Source organism: Chelonia mydas, chromosome 1, assembly GCF_015237465.2.
Source record: "Chelonia mydas isolate rCheMyd1 chromosome 1, rCheMyd1.pri.v2, whole genome shotgun sequence".
Classification (NCBI taxonomy): domain Eukaryota; kingdom Metazoa; phylum Chordata; order Testudines; family Cheloniidae; genus Chelonia; species Chelonia mydas.
In genome coordinates this window covers 95,465,710-95,492,018 of record NC_057849.1, presented here as the reverse complement: position 1 = coordinate 95,492,018, position 26,309 = coordinate 95,465,710, and the positions used below count along the sequence as shown (strand labels likewise).

At 42.6% G+C, this 26,309-nt stretch overlaps 1 protein-coding gene across 2 annotated transcripts in view; it reads left to right on the top strand.

Moving 5' to 3' along the window:
- Nucleotides 1-26,309, top strand: part of UGGT2 (UDP-glucose glycoprotein glucosyltransferase 2) — a 295,296-nt gene that overhangs the window by 251,245 nt on the left and 17,742 nt on the right. For both annotated transcript variants that reach the window (XM_037895931.2, XM_043534691.1), the window contains 5 exons: nucleotides 6,628-6,723; nucleotides 8,147-8,231; nucleotides 10,055-10,237; nucleotides 11,679-11,839; nucleotides 14,892-15,006. In XM_037895931.2, the coding sequence (XP_037751859.1) occupies nucleotides 6,628-6,723; nucleotides 8,147-8,231; nucleotides 10,055-10,237; nucleotides 11,679-11,839; nucleotides 14,892-15,006 (640 nt within the window). The remainder of the gene's footprint in view (nucleotides 1-6,627; nucleotides 6,724-8,146; nucleotides 8,232-10,054; nucleotides 10,238-11,678; nucleotides 11,840-14,891; nucleotides 15,007-26,309) is intronic.

Genomic DNA, 26,309 nt, shown 5'->3' with positions numbered 1-26,309 from the left:
CACTCCTCCACCCCCGGTACCATGGCAGCACCATTGAATCTACCTAGAGCAGGGTGGGCAAACTTTTTGGCCTGACGGCCACATCGGGATTCCAAAACTGTATGGAGGGCTGGGTAGGGAAGGCTGTGCCTCCCCAAACCCTAACCCTATCCATCCCCTCCCACTTCCTGCCCCCTGACTGCCCCCCAGAACCCCAGACCCATCCAACCCCCTCTACTGCTTGTCCCCTGACCGCCGCCTCCTGGGACCCACTGCCCCCATGGAACCCCACTCCCTGTCCAATCCCCCCTGCTCCCTGACTGCCCCGACCCCTATCCACACCCCTGCCCCCTGACAGGCCCCCCAGAACCACACCCCTATCCAACCCCCCCTCTAAATCCCCTTTCAGAATGTGGCCCTGCAAACATGGGCGGAGGACTCAGGAGGAGCAGATGCAGCCAGAGAGAAGCGGCGGTTTCCCCTTCAAAGCGCCGCTTCTCTCCAGCCGGCTGCACTGCCACCTGGTGCTCTGTCTGGGTTTGCCACGCTCCCGCCATCCACACCACCCGTCTGCTCCCCTGAGGATGCAGGTGAGCCTCCCTTCTTGCTCTCCCCTGCCCCCGCAGTGCAGCCCCCTCCTGCGCTGGCGGTGCCGCTGTGCTGATGCTGCAGAGGAGGGGAGATACCAGCGGAGGGGCTGGGAGGATAGCCTCCCTGGCTGGGAGCTCAAGGGCCGGGCAGGACAGGCCCGCGGGCCATAGATTGCGCAGCTCTGACCTCGAGGAACATTGAGTCCAGCGCAGAACCCCCTGCAATGCCTGGAAGTTATCACAGCGCCAGAGGAATTACAGTGCCTTCTACGCGGGAAACCTTTGCAGCAGCCAAGAACTTGTTGTCGCTCCCGGTACTGCCTACCCCGATGGGACAGCTGCTGGCTCTGATGAGCATGAGCAGGAGAGAGCATGGTGCTCAGAGATCCTTCCTGGCACTGGGAGCTTTGTTACCTTCCTGGGGCAGCCAAACCTCCTTTCTTCTGCAAGGTTGTCCCCAGTCCAGCACCAGTCCCTGGACCCTTGGCACCATACAGCGAAAAGGAGAGGTACTACTCTCCCATGGTCACTTCAGGAGGACTCTGTTAGAATCTGAGGTGATCCATCCCATAACTGCCACTGGTTCCCTATGTTCCACTGGATCCCGATGCAGGTCCCCCACGGGTACCTGGGCAGGTGGACAGTGGCCTATTCAGTGTCCATTCTGGAAACCATAGGAGTTTCCCCCAGTACTGGGTCCGTTGTCTCACCGGTCCTACTCAGTTACATCCAAGAGACAGATTTCTGCACCGCTCTGCTTGGACCTGGACCCTGGTACTGAACCTGGTACCAGTACACAGGACATAACCCCAGTGGAATAAATAGAGGCAGAAGAAGAGAAGGCTCCCCCTCCGGTACAGGCCTCCTCCTCCTCCTCAGATGAGGCCGTCTTGGGACCAAGAGGCTTGCTGCCACAAGATAACTTTAGAACCCACTAGGAGCTTCTAAAGAGGATAGAAGCTAACCTGGGACTAGAGGTTGAGGAGCTCAAGGAGTATTCCTGCAGCCTCATTGACATTTTGGCTGCAGCAGCACCATCTAAGGCGGCCCTACCCATTAACGTGGCCATAATGGGTCGAATCAGAGCCATGTGGCAAATCCCATCTTCTCTCTTTGAAGAGGGCAGAGAGGAAATACTATGTGTCAGCCAAGGAGTACGAGTACTTATACTCTCTCTAGTCATATCAGCAGCCAATGAGAGGGATAGACAAGTCCAAGCACTTGCTACCCCCAAACAGAAAGACTTAAGGAAACTCAATTTTTGGCAGAAAAATTTATTGAACAGGTGGACTACAGCTGTGTATCTCAAACCAGCAAGTCCTTCTGGGGAGGTACGATTACAACATGTGGGACTTCTTGTTGAAATTTAAAGACTTGTTGCTGCAGGACTTCAGGCAAGAGTTCTCCACTTTCTTAGACGAGGGAAAGAACATAGCGAAAGCCTCACTCCAGGCAGCACTGGATGTAGCCGACGCAGCAGCTAGAAGGATGGCCTCTGCAGTGACCATGAGATGATGCTCTTGGCTGCAGTACTGAGGGCTACCTCAGGAGGTCTAGCATTGATCCAGGCCAACAAAGTCAGACAACATTTTCAAACTGTTCGATGATTTTATGATTTCAACAGAAAGCAGCTGGACTAATTGCATCAGGGTCTGCACTGATGGAGCATCAGCAAGGCCCGGAAAGCATTCTGGTGTTGTGCAAAAAATAAAAGCCGTTGCACCTCGCGCTAATTGGATACACTGCTTTTTACACTGAAAAGTGTAAGAGGCAGAAGATACTGAACCAGGTCTTCACAGTGGTCTGAACACAGCAGTAACGCTCGTTAATTTTATTAAATCCAGAGCAACAAACTCGAGGTGTTTTGCTTCACTTTGAGGAGGTGGGTACAGAGCACCATTCCTTGCTCATGTGTACAGATGTGAGATGCTTTCTCGAGGCAGAAAGCTTGCCCATATATTAATCTCAAGGAAGAGTTATGTACTTAGCTGAGAAAAAACGTGAACTTGCCGAACTGCTGAAAGATAAAGTGTGGCTGGCAAAACTGGGTAACCTCACAGACATATTCAGTGAAATGCTATGCAAGGTGGAAACAACTAATTTTTATTGCCCAGTGTGAAAGAATTGAGGTATTCAGAAGAAAACTACAACTCTGGAAAGTTCATTTCTGGGGGGCCACTACTGATATGTTTCTTTCATTCAGGAACGAAACATTGACTTTGACATAATTAAACCTCAGCTAGCAGCACATCTGTCTGGTCTGCTTAACAAATTTAATGCTTATTTTCCCAAACTCACAACAGAACAAGCTGCTACACACGTGCACTACAAATCCCTTGAGTGAGAACATTGAAGCTAAACTTTCATCCAGTGTCCCATCAAAACTGTTGGAAGTGCTCACTGATATTTCGTCAGCTCCCTCAGAATCAGGTTCAAAGAAATGCCACTGGAGAAATTTTGGTGTGAGTGTTCCAATGAATATATCACTGTTTCTTCTGCAGCGCTGAAAGTTTTGATCTCCTTTAGTACCACCTGCTTATGCAAAGCCGGATTTTCAGCCATTACATTAATGAAAACAAAGTATTGAACCACGATTAACATTGACCATGACATGTGCGAGTGCTTGTCAAAGATACCCCCAATCATTTTGACTGAAGTGTTGATCAGCACCAGCAACAAGTTTCACACTTGGTAAATAAAAAAAATCAGTTTTATTTTTTATTTTTGTACCTATATTGTTCTCTCTCTCTCTCTATATATATATAATATAAATTTTGTGTGTGTTTGTTTAACTGTATACCAGTCCATTTAATACATCCATTTTAATCTATTGGATATGCAGAAAAACAGGTGTGGCACAGGTAGGCTGTGGAGTTTTTATAGCATTTGTGGGGAGGGGGGGACTCAGAAAGAAAAAAGTTAAGAACCCCTGGACTAGGTGATCTAATATAGATATAAAAAATCCTAACTTTTATGATTCACATTTCAAATATGCAGGTGGACATAATAATCAGGGCTGGTAGCATCATCTGTTTTCTGGTTGCCTAATGCTTCCCATTATGAGCCTGTTTTCAGTTAATAACTTAGTTAACCTTTAACTATTTGGGATATAAATTTCCATGCTGTGTTCTGCCATTTCTGAGAATGAGGCTAGGGAAGAAAATTCTAATGACCTTTTCTTTTAAATGCTGTAGCACCCCCATGCTTTAGAGCAAGAACTTAGTCTGGCGGAGGGTGGCCTTCGTATCAGAAGCCTTTTGAAATCCTCATGAAAATCGACCCAAATTTAGCCAATATATAAGCCTCTTAAAAATTATATTATGCATATGCTCAATAGAGATTTGCCTAACCTCTAAAATCTACGAAGATTCCATTTTCCCTGGGCATGTTCTATCCCCTCACAACTCATAGTGCTAACCAGACTACACATGCACCATCCCCACAGAGTGACAACATGCTCCAACTCAGGTCTATGGGGGGGGTGTCACCATGCCTCAGTGGGTCACAACTGAGAATACCGGATTCAGGACAAACTGCTGAGAAATGGGGCAGACTCAGCCCAAAACTGTTCATTCTTCCATAAGATATACCATGCCAGTGACAAAAGTAAACTTCCATCTCACCACATTGGCTAACAAGAAGTCAGAAATGCAGTCTCCTTAGGTATTCCAATCCTTGTTTCGACACACAGACACTAGACTTAATGATGAGTGGTTATTTAAAACCAGTTTCATCAACCAAAGGGTTCTTCTTCCAGAAAGTTTTGATATGAAGACATTAAGAGATGGAGAATCCACCACTTCCCTTAGAAGTTTGTTCCAGGGGTTAATCACTCTGTCAAAAATTTCAAATATGAATTTCTCTGGCTTCAGCTTCCAGCCATTGGTTCTTGTTATACCTTTCTTCATTAAAGAGCTCTTTAGTACCTAGTATTTTCTGTGTATGAAAATACCTATACACTGTAATCAAATTATCTTTTTGATAAGGTAAGCAGGTTGAACTCGAAATCTCTCATTAAAAGGTATTTTCTCCAGCATTTGAATAATTTTTTTGGCTCTTTTCTGCACCGTCTCCAGTTTCTGTAGTCTAGATGAAAATGTCTGAATAGAACTAAAAAGGAAAAAAAAACGGTTATGGAAAAAATTCTGTAGAATTTAGATCCACAATGAGCTTTCATCTAAGGAATATGGCAGGGGAAATACCTATGAAAATTTCCCTCTCAGATTTCTGCTGGGAGGAATTTTAACCCAATTAACACAACAGAAGGACTCCTCAGTTCCAGTTTCCAGCTCCATCCCAGGCTGGAGCAGCTGATAGTAGCTATTACATGGAAATTCCTTCTGAGCCTCCTGTGATGTTATATGAACCAAATATGACCACGTAAATAATTTTTGCAACCACTGTTATATAATTGCAACAAATCTTATACGAAGTATGTCATGTAAGGTGGCAATGGAAAAATTATGATCATATTTATATGCATGTATCATTTTTGTCTCTGAAGTTATGAATGTTGACTCATATATATATATATATCTGTATTTCATATGTGTTTGCTCCTGGGTAACACCCACAAGGTAGTTTACATCTGATCTAGCCAGCACATTGTGAATGGACTATTCAAATTGTTGGCCCATTAATGAACACAATGAGCCATGGAAGAAGCTTATCCCCACCTGATGGACATTACTGTGGACGTTTTAGCCAGAATAATGGGTTTTGACCCCGGCTATGACACACCGAAGCATACAAGGGCATGTGACCAGCTCATGTGACACTGGACTCCATCTAGTGCTTGTACTTTTCCACAAACTGTGTTGAGGGCTTTGCTTGAAATAATGAGTTTCCCTCGACATGGGAGAAGCTATAAAAGGCCCTCGAAACATCTCCATTTTGCCTCTTTCCTGCTCTGATCTCTGGACTATGGACTTTAACTAACAGGAGCATTACAACCAATGGATTGAGGACCTTCCAATCTTTTAGATGTTACCAGAGACATTATAAGTCAGCAGTTTATGTCATCACTGCTTCAAACCTGATACAGGAACTCTGCAATTGTTGTGCGTACTTGATTCCTTTGACCATTTTAACTCTCTCCTCTTTCTTTTCTCTTATAAATAAATCTTTAGATATTAGATACTAAAAGATTGGCAAAAGCATGATTATTGGGTAAGATCTGAATTATATATTGACCTGGGTATGTGGCTGTGGCTGGATCAGAAGAACCCTTTGGTTGATGAAACTGGTTTTAAATAACCACTCATCGTTAAGTCTAGTGTCTGGGTGTCGAAACAAGGATTGGGATACCTAAGGAGACTGCATTTCTGACATAAGTTATTAGACTTATTATGTGGGCAACTGGGTGAAATGTAACTGCCTGTAATATGCAGGAGGTCAGACTCGATCTGTTGGTCCCTTCTGGTCTTAAACTCTATGAATCTCTGAACCTTAATTTTACCCTTTTGTTAGCATCTCTTATAATACTAATTATGTGGTCATAGCCTATACTTTCTACAGGACATCCCCACTCCTGTCTTCATCATTCAGAGTGCAAGTATATGGTGCATGGTGGATATGGTAGTGTAGAGAATAAGACAGGGGTCCTGTAGATTTGTATCTTTTCCTTGGCAATGTTCTGTTTGCAATTTTCACTTGTAATTTGGCAATACATGCAAATTTTAAAAGGTTGAACGGAGAGCACATTTGAGCTTCCAGGAGACTGGATGAATGATAGTTAGTGAATGAGGCTGTGGTCCTCTCACTGAACAATGATTATAAAAACAAATATTACTCATTCACAGTCACTCTGTCTCATTCGCTGTGCACTGAATAGAAAAATCACTGGGCCTTCTGGAAAAATCGTATGTGGTCATGTAATTTTAAAGACTGTATTGTAATGCATATGCAAAACATGGGGGCAGAGTTGAGCTTGTAGAGAAACCATTACTTGCAATTCCTTCAATATAGAACCCTGCTATTAATGTAGTTGTTTGGGTGGCTTATAGTCTTTGTCCTTCTCCTTAGTTACAGAGCCTATAACAGATATTTATTTTTTAAGTTTTTCAGATCTTCAAACAGAAGAAAAAGAGAAGAAAAAGTATGTTCTAAATATTTTTTCGATTGCTTCAGGCCATTTATATGAGCGCTTTTTAAGGTAATTTAAGCAAAAGGGAAAACTTAGGAATTTACTGGGAATACTCTAAAAGTTCATCAAAAAGTTAAACAGTTTTTAGGAAGTATGGCTATTATTTCCTAAAATAATAGTAGGAATAATAACATTGCATAGAAAAAATGTACACAGGAAGGATCACATTTATTTTTGGTTCAACTATTGAATTATACTAGAGGTCAAATTGATCCAATATAGGTGTGTTCAAGAATATCATATCTTTCTCTTTTAAAGAAAACCTTTTTTAACGCTATGCATCAATGTATTTGATAAATATGAACACCAAAAGGCCAAAATCAGCCCTAGTGTATGCAGTTGTAACTCCACAACTTCACTGGAGTCGTATCTGTTTAGATAATGGCTGAACGTGGCCCAAAATCTACATACTATCATGTGATGGCCCATTCCCTATATATACTAATACTACTGTATCCACAGGTTAATGATTTGATAAATCATAATTGTTTTAAGAGAATCATTATAGTGTGTTGCGTCAGACTGCTTAGAATACTTTTGTTCACAGATTTTTTTGAAACAATTGACCAAGACTATTGTGCATATTGTGCCATTGTGCATGCTGTTACAGGGGTAACTGTACCTCTATCCTCTCTCTGAGTGCATCCCCTCAGAATGGAATTCTGTAATTCTCCCACTCCTAGGAACAAAGCATTTAGAGAAAACTGTTTATACCCATGTCTTTCTTACCGAGAGGCGTACCATCCCCTGATAGTAACCTGGGCAGGACTAACTTCTTCAGACTCCTCTGGCAGGCTGTCACGTATCTCAGTCTTGTTTCCCCAAGCAACTCTTCCGTCTCTCTTGAGAATGTTAGTTTTAAACCTGCCACCGTTCTTTTGATTTTCTGCTTTGCTAGGCCTTTTTCTGTCCCTTACACTGTCAGTATTCACTGAAGGGTGGCTTATCTTGAGCCATTCTGTCTCCTTCCTGCTTGTTTTTTCTTACAGTCCCTATTAAACTAAACCAATCCAGTCATACAGTAAACATCCCAATAACCAAGTTAACACACAGTATTTATGAATTATTAGAGAGCAGCTCCATTTCAGTCACATGTGCATTTACCTGAGGATAGAACCTGTTAGTCGACCCATGTTTATTTAAACACTGTTCCTTCTAATGTGGTTTAACTACAGTTTAGCCAGTGTGGTGTAGACTTAGCTGTCTAAAAGCAGTCTAGAAAAATCTATGCCAGAATGCAGTTTATGATCATGGAAGTCACACCTTGCTTAAACTGTGTTGGCAAGAATCATAAATAGAATCAGGTTTGCTGCAAGCTTTTATTTCTAATATATAATGGGTCTTAAAACTATAAAATCCCTTTTGATGTTATGGTTGAAATGTGATTTCATGATTATATTAATTTGTTTATTATAGACTTTTCTTTCCACAGAATTATGATGCTTTCCGTTCTGCGTCATACCAAGACACCTGTTAAATTTTGGTTTCTGAAAAATTATCTTTCTCCTACATTTAAGGTAAGTGTAATGTCCCTCTTTCATTGTGCTTGTATTGTTAATAACAGAGTAGTAAAATGAATAACAATGCATTATCACTTTTACTGAATTTCATATTTTTATCATTAGAATAGATTTTAAAAATCACCAAATTAATTAAAATAACTACATTATGGAAACATTAATATCAAAGTTTTTAAACAGCCATTATATAAGATCTTTTTTTTCTTCTGAAACCAAGGTAGAATGGGTACATTTTAAAAGTTTCTTGTATTCTGACAGATTATATCATCTTGAGAAAAATACTTATAGTTGGGAATACCACTAGAATTATGGAAATTGTCAGAGCAGCAGAAACACTTTAAGTGTACCAATTGTACCACTTTTTTTTTTTAAGTAACAGGGAGAATAGACAGGTTTCAGAGTAACAGCCGTGTTAGTCTGTATTCGCAAAAAGAAAAGAAGTACTTGTGGCACCTTAGAGACTAACCAATTTATTTGAGCATAAGTTTTCGTGAGCTACAGCTCACTTCATCGGATGCATACTGTGGAAAATACAGAAGATGTTTTTATACACAGAAATCATGAAAAAATGGGTGTTAATCACTACAAAAGGTTTTCTCTCCCCCCATCCCACTCTCCTGCTGGTAATAGCTTATCTAAAGTGATCACTCTCCTTACAATGTGTATGATAATCAAGCTGGGCCATTTCTAGCACAAATCCAATGGCCCAACTTGATTATCATACACATTGTAAGGAGAGTGATCGCTTTAGATAAGCTATTACTAGCAGGAGAGTGGGGTGGGGGGAGAGAAAACCTTTTGTAGTGGTAAACACCCATTTTTTCATGCTTTGTGTGTATAAAAAGATCTTCTGTACTTTCCACAGTATGCATCCGATGAAGTGAGCTGTAGCTCACAAAAGGTTATGCTCAAATAAGTTGGTTAGTCTCTAAGGTGCCACAAGTACTCCTTTTCTTTTAGGGAGAATAGAAAATCTACAGGATTGTAACAGCAGGAGACCATGTTTATTTCTAATAGGGGACAAGCCAGCATGTTTGGAACTCATTAATTATTTCCTCAATTTCCTTCCCTTTCCTCTAAGTGTTTATTTGTCATATACTTATGGAACTAAGGAGATGTATCTTCCTTATCTGTCAAAATTAGTAATCCACTCTATGACTTGGGCTCTTCTTAAGCTGGTGACAGGTTTTTTTTTTCCTACTTGCAATATGAGAAACACAGTACCATCAAGAAAACATCATGTTCCTTTACAGAAGTCTCAGAGTAACAGCCGAGTTAGTCTGTATTCGCAAAAAGAAAAGGAGTACTTGTGGCACCTTAGAGATGCAACCGATGAAGTGAGCTGTAGCTCACGAAAGCTTATGCTCAAATAAATTGGTTAGTCTCTAAGGTGCCACAAGTACTCCTTTTCTCTTTACAGAAGTGTTTCACTTTTAGAGGCAGCTGCAAGGCTGAACTGAAAGGATCTTGTCATTGTAGTTAATTTTATTTTGCATCAGACTCCATTTATAAAACATTTTTGTGCATAATCGTGGTGTTAATCAGTATGTCCTGACCCTAAAAGATAAAAAAAATCACTTGGGGACATTAAAAAAAAGGAAATGTAATGCGGGGTGGGGGGATATATATAGGATAGAGACAATAAGAATGGTTATAATTAAGAGAGCATTATCCATTGGTTAACTTATAGAAATGGGAGTTAGGAGTTATGGGTTAGGGTATCAACAATGCCAGCTTTGCTGTGTGACCTAGCCCAAGTCACTTAATCTCTGTGCATATTGCACTGCATAAAGTTTTGTTTTTTCTTTTTCCATTTCTAGGAGATTATTCCTCACATGGCCAAAGAATATGGATTCCAGTATGAACTGGTACAGTATAAGTGGCCCCGCTGGCTTCATCAACAGACGGAAAAGCAAAGAATTATCTGGGGTTACAAAATTCTTTTTCTAGATGTTCTTTTTCCACTGGCTGTGGACAAAATAATATTTGTTGATGCCGACCAGGTAAGAAACAATTTAGAAAAATACATCTGAAAGCAGGGTTTTGCATTGGTTCATGTCAACCCTTACCATCCCTGTAGATATCCTGTCTCAGATATTGATCTCATCCGGTCTCAATAACTGGATTGGCCATCACTAAGCATTACTGAAGGTGCTGCATGATGTGGTGTTCAAAATTCAGTATGCAGCCCTTTTTACTCATTAATGAAGTAATACCTTCACACCATAGACTTGGAGCCATTGTGCTGTCTCAAATGGATGTGGTGCTGAAGTTTTGATCAGGTGGTCATTAAAATTCCCAGGATACTTTTTGTAAGTGTTTTGGTGCTGAATAGATACTGTTTGTAAAGCATCTTCAGAACCTTTCTGAAAGGTAAGGGTATTATATGGCCTAGATTTGCAAATGTGACTAACGATTTGAGTGGCATAATTTTTGGGTGGCCAAACTGACGTACCTAACAGGTCCTGATTTTCAGAACGGAGGTGCTCATCACTTTTTGGAAATCATGCCTCTTTGAGGTGTATCAGGTTGGGCATCCAAAAATGTTGGTTTATAAATCGAAGATGATGCTTTTTACTTATTATTTCTTTTAGTTATTAAATATGATCAGGCTTGGTAGAATTCAATTTTTATAATTTTGGCATCTATATATTTTTGTTTTAAAGCCTTTTTGCCTATTTGTATCCATTTAAATTTTCACTATTGTGCAAAATTATAGGGTTTAAGCATATTTTAATTTTTGTTGATTTAAAGTTTTGAAGTTGCAGGAAATTAGTAGGGTGTGTCACGCAATTATTTAGTGACTGTAGACACAGATTCAAAATTAAATTTTTTACAACTATTAAACACACTGTCAATATCACAGGTGAAAATATATAAAGTACAAATCTTTAAATCAGACTATTAATTCTCAAGTAGCATTTTTCTTATTTTGCCTATCTGTAAGTTTAGATTATTATTGATGGAAATATGTTTTAATTAGTTTGTCTGTGTATGGTGAAATTGATGTTTACTGACATTTACCAATAAAAATCTAATCCTTTGAAGCCTTACATAATATCCTATCCCAGGCTGGCTGGCCCTTTAAGAAGGGTAGGGTTCAACTTCGCCTGTGACTGCTCATCTCCCTCAACTGCCTCCAGCTGATACTGTTTGACTGGGGATCGGGTGGTTGGGGTCAGTTATCAGACCCAACTGGGAAGCAGGCCACAGAGGTATGCTGCAGAGGCTGACCCTACCACAATTAAAAAAAAAAATAAAGTATGCATTTTGCCCAAGCAATAACTAGATAAACACGTTCTAACAGACTATTGTACGTACTCTAGACTCATTTCTGTCAAAAATTTGTGGGAGTACAGTTGGCATTTGGAATATATCTAGCTAAGGGGGCAAAACAACATTAAACTACAAAAAATAAGTGTTTCCTGTTTTTCTCTTGTTTAGATTGTGAGAAGTGACCTCAAAGAACTTAGAGATATAGATCTAAATGGAGCTCCCTATGGATATGTCCCCTTTTGTGACAGTCGCACAGAAATGGATGGATACCGTTTCTGGAAATCAGGGTATTGGGCATCACATCTTGGAAGAAGGAAATACCACATAAGGTAGGAACATTAATTTATATTTTTGGACTATTTGTAGAAATGTTTAAAATTTGGTCTTTTGTCAGTAAGGCATTCAATAACAGTCAAATATTGCATTCAATAACAATCAGATATCCTGAGAGAGACAGAAATAAAGCATAAAATCCATGCAAGGTGGATTGATTTAAATCACTTAAGTGGAAAGCTTTGATTTAAGTCATCAATTTTAATCAACTTTTCCATTCGTACTTCAGTTATTTTCTAAAGAAAGGCTCATTGTCATTGGTTGATATAACCATTAAAACATTTTGATTTACAGCTAAATAGAACCTTTATATTACATTTGGTACATCTTTTGCTACTTATGATGGTATGCCTTTATTTAAACAAATATATAGCTTAATACTTTCAGATTCTTATTAACTGTACATTTTTAGTATGTTAGAAATGGTGAATGATATATCAAAACATGTTACCTATATACAACTAAATAATTTATTAAACAAGGGGATTCACTGTAGTCAGTAAATTAAACTGATCATTTCAGGTTAGACTGGGGAAAAATTCAACAATCCCTACCTGAAAGTGAGTGGAGCTTAAATTCCTTCTCGCCTGAATCTCTTGAAAATGAGACAAGTCTCCTAAGTTTCTTAGACTGTCCTTCAGACTTTTCAAACTTGTGGATGTGATCCCTTCCCTCCTCATTTTTATTCATAGACTGGAAGAGAGAGAGACCAGTTTTCCTGCTTTTTCAAATCTCAGTCGATTTCTCAACTTTGAGTTGAATTTGAGAATGAATTCGTCCAAATTAAGAAAATATGTTTTGTGCCTGCTGAAAAGGCTGCTGCTGTCAAAAGCTGGTTTAGCACTTCAACAAACTCTGGTTTCAGGTGCTTAGCTAGTGACTTCACCAGTTCAGTGACTTTCTTTAAATCATCAATCAGGAGACATGTATTACTTAAATGGTTCACTCCAGCCATATAATTTATTATGTTTGGCATGATTGATGGGTGGTGCCCATGTCATAGAAGCATCTTCTTCAGCAGTTAGACACCTGTCCTGGTACTTTGGGTTGAGAATAATGGCAAGAAAATGAGGTGGAGTAAGTACTTGTTCCATCCATTTTTTTTACTGCCTATAATTTAACTTTGTTGTTGGGTATTTCTTTCTTCAGTGTCTCTTGAAGATCTTTCCAAATTTCAACAGCATCAGCAATACAGCAGCAATTTTCTGCAGTTTGACACGGCTATGGAAATAGGTTTCCGTTTATTCAGCATATCTTCTATGTTTCTCTTTATTCTTCTGTTGACTACTTAGTCTGTGATAGTTCCATCTATTTTGTCACAACTTTTTCCACAAATTGTCATCAGAACAGTTCTTAATAAATAGCTCAGAACAGTCAACCACTGAATTCTACTGTACGTCTTGTGGGAGAATTAGTTTGGGTCCTCCTGCTCTCTTCAGTGAAGCTGAAGGAAAGTGGTTGTTACCGAAGTATTTTGCAATTTCAGCAACATTTTCCTTTATTCCCGGAGTTGTACTTAAATATTGGGCTAGAAGATTCATCAAATGAGTACTGCACCTATGTTATAAGTTTTTCAGGTTCTCTTCATTATCTTGCTCTAAATTTCTTCCTATCTTTGCTACATTTGCAACACTGCCTGTGACAAAGCTACATACTTCAATTTTTGTTCACAGTTAGTTATAGCTTTTGCTTCTACTTCTATTGCTATTTCTTTTAAATATTCTGTTGTATCTGTTGTTTTTGCAAGATAGACAACTCCATATTCTCTTGTCAAACAAACACATGTTACTGGATCACTGTGTACATTGCTCCACCCATCAAGACTTAGATTAACAAATTTCCCTTCAGTGTTTTTTGCACACTGTTCAATTTCCTTCTCATACATTGTGTCCAGTAACCTTCCAGCACTGTCTCTTCTGGAAGGTGGAAAAGTAGCCTGGTTGTAATGAGAGAACCATATCTAAGGTTGCATTGTGAAGAATTTTGTCCCTTCTTCCCAAAGCGTCCTGCTCTTTCTGCCTTGTTACATAACTCTTACCCTTACAGAAAACAAATGAACTCACAACAATCTAAAACTTCTGCTTGTGTAATCCACGTATCTTTTAGACTGCAATATTATAGTTGTTTAGAAACGGAAAGGAAGGCAATTGAGAAATTAGTGGATTTCTGTTTGCATCTCTGTCTGTGTACACATGCAAGGAAACAGAGAAAGGCCATTTACTTGAAGTGCTGAGAACCATCCAGAAGCAAGGGCTGGTAGTTTTGGGGCAGATCAGTATTTTTCCATGAGCCAGAGAGTAAGTTTCCATGATGGGTGAAGACATAGATATTCATAATTTGAGAAATGAGCCAATCAGAGTTCAGGTAGGGAGAAGCTGTAAAATGGGAGAATGAGCTCACAGGTGGACTCATTGGATGATCTGGATGAGATACATGATGGTGTTTCTTGGTGTCAGAGGCTGGGTCCCAACACCTGCAATGCCTTTGCTAGTCTCTTACACCCAGTAGCACAGCCTCTGGTCCCCCCACAGGATCAAGCCCTCAATATGGTACATGATTCACTGTGACATTTATAAAGCTTAACCTCAAATGTTAGTTTTCCCCCTGATTCTCTCTCTCATATAGAAAAACAGCCTTTAACTCAAAGTTTTTGATAGGGGCTTATGGATTCAGTATGTTTCTTTTTATTTAAATGTTAAGAGATTATAATAATTTTAGGCTTAACATTTTTGTATTAAATTCAGATTTCATTTTAAACAGGTTTATTTTTAAGAAAAACTTATAATTTAAATAACACATTAAAATCTGATTAATAAAAAAAATCCAATTAAATTTTTTTAATTGATTTTTTTTTATCCACCCTAAATCCATGTGGTAGATTGATTAGCACATGCTGAGTTCACGTCTTATGTTGGGGCTTCAGCTAGTTACTTAAAATAACATTCCCTTAATGCAGACACAGTATTTGTCTCCTTGTCATCAAGTTTTTTCCTGTTTCTAATAGGTACGTCAAAATATGCAAATCGTAATGAATTTTTGTTTTTGTAGTGCCTTGTATGTTGTGGATCTTAAGAAGTTCAGAAAGATTGCTGCAGGAGACAGACTTCGGGGCCAATACCAGGCTCTCAGTCAAGATCCAAACAGTCTATCAAACTTAGATCAGGTATGCAAGAGTTTAATGTCTGCCTGAAGATAAATGACATTTTTTCTTTTCTTTAAAATATTCTTCCTGCTTTTCTCTAATGTTTTCACTGTTTGTGGTTTGCATGTAGACTTAATTACTTCCTTACTATTATAGGAGGAGCTCTCCATAGAAGGTTTTGCAAATGCACTTCTGTGTTGCTATCACATTACAGCATTTTTAAGTTGTGATCTGGTTACTAAAGTATAGCTAGAATTTCCAGGGGTGGGTATTTTTGTTATATTTATTATCAAATAAATTATGTACATTATGCACATTTTTAGGAAAATAGAATGTCAGGTTATAGCTCTCCTACTGTCTAAGGTGTGTAAATCTTCTCTTTTTGCAGTCTGTGCAATGGAATCCAACCTACCACCCGTCAGTACAAATAGACCAAAATGCAAGGAGAGTTCTAACGGTTGATTTTTGATTTTTGTTGTTGTCAGTCAGCTTTTTAGTGCAAAAAATTCCAAATCTTATTGTTGGCGCACACTTCAGCAGACATGGCATTGTGTAACTGATGGACTAGGCCCAAATGCCCCCTCAGGGAGGCCTCAGGCCACACCTGTCCCAGGAAAGGAACAAGTCCTCCAAGCAGTCTAGAGAGACTGTGCAGGAAGCAGCCAGTCAGGGGGAGGCTAAAAAGGTCTAACCAATCAGAGAGGCTGCAGGGAGCAGCCCATCAGGGCCTCAGAGTGCCATATAAAAAGGAGCTGCAGAGGCGGTCAGTTCCTTACTGGAGCCAGAGGAGCCCAGTTGGTGCTTCCGGCTGGCCAAAGGAAACTGCAGCACCATGGACAGATCAGTGCTGGAAGGGACCAGGAGAGCAAAAAGGCTGGCTGGCTGCTGGGACTGAATACAAGACTTCAGCCCTACAGAAAGGGTTGACACATTGCTGAAGGCCGACGCCTCGGGGAGGTGGTCCAGGGAACCGAAAGCAGTTTAGATAAAGGGACACGGCGGCACATGGCTGCTATTCGGAGAGTCCCTGAGCTGGGACCTGGAGTAGTGGGCAGCCCGGGTCACACCGATAGGCCACTGGGCAAGTGGCCTACCATTGGAGAGCGATAAACCCCCAGAAGGGGATCTGAACTACTTAGTGACCCAGCTGGAGAGCTAAGGTCAGAAGGGCCCAGAGAGGGCAAAACCATGGCCTCTGGGAAGGAAGCCCAAGGCCGGGACTGTTTAAAGACTGCAGACACACCTGACCACAAGGGGTACAATGAAAAAAGTTTTGGGAAAACTGACTTAGAGGAAGGATCCAAAGAAGAGGACCTCGGTCTCCCACTACCAGGAGCCAGCTCCCAAAAGGCCTGGATCTCCCACTAAGTCTACAGTGTTAGAGGCCTCAGCCTGTCGGCTCAGTACCATGGAGGCAAAGGACTCTTCTTCTGGTACCGATGTGGCTGTGAGATCCCTGAGCACTTAAGGGAAGCATGACTCCAGTAGGCTACAGTACTATCTGTGAAGGACAGGGAGATAGTCCAGGACATAGTCTTCTAGCATGGCACCATCTACATCAGGCTTACCAATGGTGCTTTCTCACTCAGCTCCATCAGTACTGGTGAAATTGCAGCACCAGGCGCCTTCGGCCCTGGCACCTACGTGCTTCAAATCAATTGGCACTGTCAACCTCAACTGCTACATCGGTATCAACCCACTCGGTACTGCAGGAATTTTGCTACTCCAGGCCCTTGTCAGTGTTAGATGAGCCATAGTCCCCACTGTTTATGGGTACCAAACGACTCTCAGTACCAAGACTCCAGTCTCTGGATTACCATTGCTACCATTGGATTCTCTGCCCTTTTCTACTGCCTCTCCTCATTCTGGACATTGATTGAATATCACCTTCATTCTCCTCAATCAGTGGGGGGTTCCCCTCCACATCATTACAGGAACCCATATTTTGACAAGAATCCTTGTCCACGTCAGGGATGGTAGAATAAGTCCTGTGTACCACCTCCACTCCTGTATGAGACTCCCCCCGCCCGAGTGGCCATACTGGTATCCTTGGGCAGCAGTTTGCCAGACCTCTGGTTTTATTGCACCAGAGAGTAGGGCTGCGAAGAGGAACAGCGTGGAGACATCAACCGGTGCCAGGACAACTGGTGCTGGGATGACCGGTGCCGGGAGCAGGACCTCCACAGTGTCAGGGATCAGTGCCATGACAGGGAGCGGTGACAAGAGTGGGAGCATTGACATGAGTCTGACCAGTGCTGTGAGCCAGTGTCTCCAGGACTCCGAGCGATGTCTTCTCTCCGGTGGCCTCGGAGGCGCAGGTGGATGCATCATCGTGGGCTTGCCTTGAGACAATGCATCATCGTGGGCTTGCCGCATGCTACGGAACCGGAGGTTTCTCTTGTGGGGCCAGGGACCATGGCGCTGTCATGGCGATTAATTCCCTCACAGCCTCAAAGGTGTCCGGGGTGGATGGTAGTTCCACCTCTACCACCTGGCTCAGGGAGTCCAACAGCACCGAACTCGACGGTTCCCTTTGCGGGGCCAAAGTCGATGGTGCCACCTCCTGAGCTTTTGATGCCTGGTGCTCCTCCACACGACACCGCAGTGGCAGTCTCCAGTGAAGCAGGTCTTGGTGCCGGAGATAGTCTCCTGTCCTGCTTCCAGTGCCACTTCTGTGGCACTGGGGAGTGAGACTGGGCCGGATCGATTCCACCAGCTTTGGTGCCAGGGAGCGATGGTGCCAAGGGTCTCTGGGTCCAGAGTCTTTCCTCGGCCCCGCTTCGCTAATGGAGGCTGGAGCGCTCTGCACCAACAAACTCAGTGCCAGGTCCTGCAGCCCCATGGTGGGCTGCAGTCTCAGTGCCATCTCCATAAGGAGCTGTTTTAAATGAAAGTCCCACTCCTTTTTAGTTCTGGGATGGAACCCTTTGCAAATCTTGCACCGTTCAGACACTTAAGACAAGAGTTGTGGGGGTCAGCCGTTGGCATGGGCTTGTGGCAAAACATGCAGGTCTTGAAACCTTGAGATCGAGGCATGCCCCAAGGGGAGAATAGAAAGATGGGGTGGGAGGAAAGAACCCCCACTACTAACTAACTTAACTATAAACTACAAACACTATTAAAACTACAACTATTAACAACTATACACAAAGCTAGGAGAACAAGGCGAGTACTTGCAAGAGCAAGCCACCACAGTTCTAATGACTATCACTGGTGGTAAGAGGAAGCTGAGGAGGCGCCAGGTCGGCAGGGTCATATATTGAGTGCCATAGAGGCACCACTCTAGGGGGCTTCACAGTCAACCTGATGGGTGCTGCTAGGGGAAAAACTTTCTGACAACTGGAATCGACATGAGCAAGCACTCAAAGAAGAATACAAGTTGCTGGACATTCTGCAGTCAGCAACACCAACCAAAATTGTGCTACGTATCAGAGAGGTGCTTTCGGATCTGACAGAGACTGTTTGGCAGACTCCAGTAATAGTAACACCACTTGCAAATGGGCTGATAAAAAATACATCCCCACCAAGGGCTTTGAATTTTTATTTGCTCACTCACTATCGAATTCTCAGAATATAAGAATGGCTGTACTGGGTCAGACCAAACCCAGGATCCTGTCTTGCGATAGTGGCCAATGCCAGGTGCCCCAGAGGGAATGAACAGAACAGGTAATCAAGTGAACCATCCCGTGTCACTCATTCCCAGCTTCTGGCCAACAGATGCTAGGGACACTATCCCTGCCCATCCTGGCTAATAGCCATTGATTGACCTATCTTCCATGAACTTATCTAGTTCTTTTTTGAACCCTGTTATACTCTTGGCCTTCACAACATCCTCTGGCAAAGAGTTCCGCAGGTTGACTGTGTATTGTGTGAAGAAATACTTCCTTCTGTTTGTTTTAAACCTGCTGCCTATTTCATTTGGTGACCCCTAGTTCTTGTGTTATGAGAAGGAGTAAATAACACTTCTCTATTTGCTTTCTCCACAACAGTCATGATTTTATAGACCTCAGTCATATCCCAGCTTCGTCATCTCTTTTCCAAGCTGAAAAGCCCCAGCCTTATTAATCTCTTCTCATACCCCTAATCATTTTTGTTGCCCTTTTCTAATTGTTCTAATTTTCTAATTGTACCTTTTCCAATTCCAGTATATCTTTTTTGAGATGGGGTGACTAGATGTGCATGCAGTATTCAAGATGTTGGCGTATCATGGACTTATATAGAGGCAATATGTCTTCTTATCTATCCCTTTCTTAATGATTCCCAACATTCTGTTCTCTTGAGAGGGTCTTCCCTCTTATCCCATGACAGCCAACTTTGCTTAAGATCCTTTGGTGAGGGACCTTGTCAAAGGCTTTCTGAAAATCTGAGTACACTATATCCACTGGATCCCCCTTGTTCACATGCTTGTTGACCCTCCCCCCCCAAAGAATTGTAGTAGATTGATGAGGCATGATTTCCCTTTACAAAAACCATGTTGACTCTTCCCCAACAAATCATGTTCATCTGTGTGTCTGATCATTCTTTTCTTTACTATAGTTTCAACCAATTTGCCAGGTACTGAAGTTAGGCTTACTGGCCTGTAATTGCCTGGATTGCCTCTGGAACCTTTTAAAAAAATTGGTGTCACATTAGCTGTCCTCCAGTCATCTGGTACTGTCATAAATATAAAGGGAAGGGTAAACCGCTTTAAAATCCCTCCTGGCCAGAGGAAAAATCCTCTCACCTGTAAAGGGTTAAGAAGCTAAAGGTAACCTCGCTGGCATCTGACCAAAATGACCAATGAGGAGACAAGATACTTTCAAAAGCCGGGAGGAGGGAGAGAAACAAAGGGTCTGTGTCTGTCGGTATGCTGCTTTTGCCGGGGATAGAACAGGAATGGAGTCTTAGAACTTTTAGTAAGTAATCTAGCTAGGTATATCTTAGATTATGATTTCTTTAAATGGCTGAGAAAAGAACTGTGCTGAATAGAATGACTATTCCTGTCTGTGTGTCTTTTTTGTAACTGAAGGTTTTGCCTAGAGGGATTCTCTATGTTTTGAATCTAATTACCCTGTAAGGTATCTACTATCCTGATTTTACAGAGGGGATTTCTTTACTTCTATTTACTCCTATTTCTATTAAAAGTCTTCTTGTAAGAAAACTGAATGCTTTTTCATTGTTCTCAGATCCAAGGGTTTGGGTCTGTGGTCACCTATGCAAATTGGTGAGAATTTTTACCAAACCTTTCCCAGGAAGTGGGGTGCAAGGGTTGGGAGGATTTTGGGGGGAAAGACATGTCCAAACTACGTTTCCCAGTAAACCCAGTTAGAGTTTGGTGGTGGCAGTGGATATTCCAAGGGCAAAGGATAAAATTAATTTGTACCTTGGGGAAGTTTTAACCTAAGCTGGTAAAAGTAAGCTTAGGAGGTTTTCATGCAGGTCCCCACATCTGTACCCTAGAGTTCAGAGTGGGGGAGGAACCTTGACAGGTACAGAAGCTGATTTAAATGATAGGTTACAGACTACAGTTAGTAGTTCCGCAATTTCACATTTGACTTCCTTCAGAACTCTTGGGTGAATACCATCAGGTCCTGGTGACTTATTACTGTTTAGTTTATCAGTTTTTCCAAAACCTCAATCTGGGACAGTTCCTCAGATTTGTCACCTAAAAAGAATGGCTCAGATTTGGAAATCTCCCTCACATCCTCAGCTGACCAATGCAAAAATTCATTTAGTTTCTCTGCAATGGCCTTATCGTCTTTGAATGCTCCTTTAGCACCTCGATCGTCCAGTAGCCCCACTGGTTGTTTAGCAGGTTGTTACCTACTTCTGATGTACTTAAAACATTTTTGCTATTACTTTTTGAGTCTTTGATTAGCTGTTCTTCAAATTCTTTTTTAGCCTTCCTAATTATATTTTTACACTTCATTTGTCAGCGTTTATGCTCCTTTCTGTTTTTCTCAGTAGGATTTAACTTCCACGTTTTAAAGGATGCCTTTTTGTCTCTCAATGCTTCTTTTACTTTGTTGTTTAGCCACAGTGGCACTTTTTTGGTCCTCTTACTGTGTATTTAATTTGGGGAATACATTTAAGTTGAGCCTCTATTATGGATCTTTAAAAAGTTTTCAGGTAGCTTTCAGGGATTTCACTTTTGGTACTGAACCTTTTAATTTCTGTTTAACTAACTACCTCATTTTTGTGTAGTTCCCTTTTCTGAAATTAAATGGTACCATGGTGGGCTGCTGTGGTGTTTTCCCTCCCAACAAGGATGTTAAATGTAATTATATTATAGTCACTATTACCAAGCGGTCCAACTATATTCACCTCTTGAGCCAGATCCTGTGCTCCACTTAAGACTAAATCAAGAATTGTCTCTCCTCTTGTTGCGTGGATATGGTGCCTCTCCTTTGGTGGTGTATATGGTGAATGATCAAGGGAAACAACACCATATCAAGTGGACTCTGTATGACAAAGATCAGAAGTGTCTGGACTTTTTTGACAGAAGTCCTACTCATCTGTCACCCTGTAGTTTCAGATTGTGAATTACCAGGCTATCATGGCAAAATATAATTACAAACGCTACACAAAATTTACTGCTTTTATTGAGCATCTTCCACTGGAACAAAGAGAAATTTCAGGCCATCATTGCTGAGGAACAGATACTGGCAAGGACATGCCTTCAAGCATCCCTAGATGTGGCATGAACCATGGCTCATTCCATCTCTGTGGAGGTAGTATGCACAGGGCATCCTGGGTCCAACTGTCTGGCTTTCCCAGAGAGGTCCAGAGTACGGTAGAGAACCCTCCCCTTGTTTTCAGAGAATACAAATGAATCCCTGCAACACTTAGACTCCATGGTGACTGCACAATTTCTGAGAAGTTACACCCCTCTGAACAAAAGAAAATTTAGGTCACAAACCACCCAGAGATCCCTCCAATCCAGTTCTGAGGATTTCACAGACCCACTGAATCCCCAGGAAAAAACCAAGGTCTCGTCTGGTATCACAGGAGTTCCAATACTCGAGAGATCTCTCAGTGTCAGATGAACCAGAGACCCTGTTGTTGTCAGGCACCAAGTGCCTCATGGTACCGAGACCTCGGTCTCTGAGTGGCCACTCTGTAGCACAGGACTCTCCTCCATCCTCGCTGGTTGCTCCCCCATGGAAGGATGTGGAAGAAGAAGAAGAGGACTCCCAGTTGGCCTCCTCAATTTCTGCTAGGGGTTCTCCTACATATTCCTTCAGAAATCCACTCTCACACAGGAAGGATTTTGTGGCACATCAAACATGGTGGACTGCTCCCTTATGGACCCTTGCAATGGCCACACTGGGATGCGTGGGCTGCCTGTCGGTAAGGCTGCATGTCTGTCACGGCAGTCATGGATTCAGTGACTTTCTGCGACCTCCATGACTTCTGCAGTGGCCAGTGTGGCTGACCTCAGGGCGACCTGAGAAGCTGGCCACAGCCATACCAGCCTCTGCTTGGTGATCCCTGGCTGCTGACCCCAGGGACTGCCCAAGCAGCGGCTGGTGGGGCTGGCCTCGGGGGGGCCCCCCAGAGCAGCAATGCCCTGGGGACCCCTCAGCTAAGATTTAGTCAGGAGTATTTATAGTAAAAGTCATGGACAGGTCATGGGCTGTGAATTTTTGTTTATTGCCCATGACCTGTCCATGACTTTTACTAAAAATACACGTGACTCAATCATAGCCTTACCTATCTGCAACAATTCGATAAATTACAGTACTGTCCCTCAGGGAAACCGGGATTCCATATCTTCCTCCTACTCTTCCAAGGCAGGAGGAGATGTTTGAGGAGTTGGAGGCTAGGACAGATGAGGAAGTCACCCCTCAAGCTCCTATTTAATCACCGTTGCTGGATGAGGAGCTCATGCTTCCCTGCTCCTTCCATTGCCAACTACTTCAGACAATTCCAGGACCTCAATAGAAGGGTGGCACACACTCTGCAGATCCTTCTGGAGGAGGTCAAAGATGAGTAGTATAGGCTTCAAATTCCAAGCAACACCTTCCAGATTGGTGCTACCTATTAATGAGGCTCTCATGGATCTGTCTAAGATGGTATGGAAGTTGCTGGCCACTATTCCACCAATGTGCAAAAGGGTGAGTAAGGTGTATTATGTGTTGCCTAAAGATTCTGAGTTTTGGTTTTCCCATCTTCCACCTAACTCTCTTGCGGTGGATGCTGTGAATGAGAGGGGTTGACAGTAATTCTTGAGGGCTATCCTCTTATACCAAGGATCAGAAGTTACTGGATCTCTTTTGGCAAAAGCTTACTTGTCCACCACCTTGAAGTTCTGGATTGCAAACTATCAGGTGACCATAGTCAAATATAACTTTACTAATTACAACAACCTCATGGCCTTTATTGAAGATCTGCCACATGACTGCAGGGAACAATTCCAGTCTACTGTTGCAGAGAGTCCGTTCTTTTGTCCAGAATGGCCTTCCGGCCATCCTTAGATGCTGCAGATACTGCTGCCAGATCCATTTCCATGGTAGTAGTTATGCACAGGGCACCCTGGCTTCAGCTTTCAGGGTTTTCTAGAGAGGTCCAAAGCACAGTCGAGGACCTCCCCTTTGATGGCCACAGACTCTTTTCTGAGACCATGAATGATTCTCTGGACACACTTAAGGACTCTAGGGCTACCATATGTTCCTTGAGATATTTATGGACCTACAAGCAAGAAGTGTTTCAGTAGGTCACAGATTTCCCAGCGATCACGCCCTGCTCAGTTCCCAGGGTGCTAAAGATCTTCATAACTCCCCAGAAAGAGAGACAGGTTTCAGAGGAAGAGGGCTGCCCTCAATCACCTAAACAGCAGTTTTGATGGGTTTAGTAGAGGATTTGACTCCTCCCATTTTTCTATAGTTGTACCTTTAGCCCACTTCCCTCCCTTTGGGGACTCTTTGTCCCTTTCCACTAGGCTTGGGAGTGAATCACCATGGACCAATACAGGCCATAACATACACCCTCCAGTTTTTGTCACTCCCTCTCCTTTCTCATGAGCTTCTACTAAGGCAGGATGTGGACTCTCTCTCCTCTGGCTAGAAGCAATAGATCCAGTCCTTTCCCCTCACAGGGGCAAGAGGTTCTACTTGAAATACTTTCTCATACCGAAAAAGGACAGAAGTTGAAGGCCAATCTTAAATCTAAGACAGCTGAACGAGTCCGTGAAGCCTCAGAAGTTCAGGATGGCTAGCAATTTTAATTCCTGTTCTAGAGGAAGGGGATTGTTTTCATCCTTCGACCTGCAAGATTCCTACTTCCATATAGTCATACTCCCATCGCACAGGAAATACCTATGATTCACCATAGACCAAGATCATTTCCAGTACCAAGTGCTTTCTTTCAGTATATCTTCAGCGCCAAGGGTGTTCTCGAAGATTTTAGTGGTAGTGGCAGCTTACCTTTTACAAAAAGCTTACCTTTGACAAAAAGCAATTCTCCCCGTACCTTGACAACTGGCATCTCAAAGACCACTCTTTCAAGGCATTGTCATCCGCTCAGAAGGTCCTTGCTCTGTTCTGGGAGTTGGGGCCTACAGCTGAATATAAAGAAATTCACATTAGTACCGGTGCAAGGAATTCAGTTTATAGACTTCTGACTTACCACAACAAGAAATGTTGCCACTAATATTCCAAAGCGGGGATCGGACAGCACTCCTTGGGAGATGCTCTTCTCTTTCCTTGGGATGAAGGCTTCCTGTATGCCTTTCCCCCATTTCCTCTTCTGATGAAGGTCCTGTTGAAGGTAAAAGGGGACAAAGCAAACATCATTCTGATTACCCTTAGCTGGCCCAGGCATATGTGATACCCTTACTCGTTGACGCTGGTGGTTTGTCCACCGATGACCCTTTTGGTCATTCCTTGACTTCTATCACAGAACGAGGGTCGCACTCTCCATCCTAATCTGTGGACCCTGTGACTCAAAGCATGGCTCCCGCATGGTTCCAGCGCATAGAAGCATCTTGCTCTAAGGAGTTGAGGAAGGTGGCATTACACAGTAAAAAGGATGCTACTCGTCACACCTACTTTTAGAAATGGAAGAGGTTTCAGATCTGGTGCCAACCCAGGGGAATCCACCCTGCTGTGTCCACCCTACTACTGGTGTTAAAATACCTGTTATCCCTAAAGAAATCAAGCCTTTCTGTTAGCTTGCTGAATGTTCAACTAGCAGCGATTGCAATCTTTCACCAACAGGTAGAGGGCTGTTCAGTCTTCTCCCACGCTATTACAAAGCGGTTCCTTAAAGGCATAATGAACCTCTTCCTGCAACCTAGATCCCCCACTCCACTAATGGGACCTAAATTTGGTGTTAAAAGGGCTGACTAGACCACCGTTTGAACCTATGGCCACCTGCTCATTCACTCATGTTTCCATGAGGATGGTGTGCCTTATCGCCGTTACTTCGGCGAGAAACAGAGGGAAAATAGCAGTGCTGATGGCTTATCCCCTTTTCACAGTATTCTTCCTGGCCAAGGTCACGCTGACACCGCATCCGATGTTCATCCCTAATGTGTCTTCTGCTTTCCACTGAATCAACTCATTCAAGCTTCCAGCGTTTCATCCTAAACCTCATGCAGATAACAGAGAGACGATCCTCCATACGCTTGATGTGAGAAGAGCCGTGGCCTTCTACTTGACTAGGACAAAGGCCTTTAGGAAATCCAAGAGACTTTCCTCTCCCTTGCGAAAAGGTCAAAAGGTACAGCTAGCTCAGCTCAGTGACTCTCAAAGTGTGTCTCTGGCTGTATTAAACTCTGCTACCAACTGCGTGCAGAAGCACCCCCATCTTCAATACACATGTATTCAACGAGGTCATTGTCCTCGTCCATTGCCCTCGCCAAGGGTATCCCTATATCAGAAATCTGCAGAGCTGCTACTTGGGCATCTGCTCATACTTTTGCTGAACACTATGCCATCTTGGGGGATTTGGTTACATATGCCCAGTTCAGCACCACAGTTGGGCATCTTTGTCAGATGTGACTCCCAGCCTCCACTGCTGGGTACTGCTCTGGAGTCACCTATAATGGAGCACCCACAGGGACACTACTCGAAAAAGAAGTAGTTACCTTGTGCAGTAACGATGGTTCTTTGAGAAGTGTATCCCTATTGGTGCTCCATGACCCACCATCCTCCCCTGTACTCGGAGTTTCACTAATGAACTCTGCAGTACAGACGGAACGGAGAGGGAAATGCCTGCACATGCTGGCTAGCTTCATGGCAGGTGAGGAGCTGCACATATTGATATTCTTTGATCGGCAGCGTGGGGGCACATACATAACTACAGTGGAGCACCCAGTACTATCTTCTGTTCTGAAGCTCTCC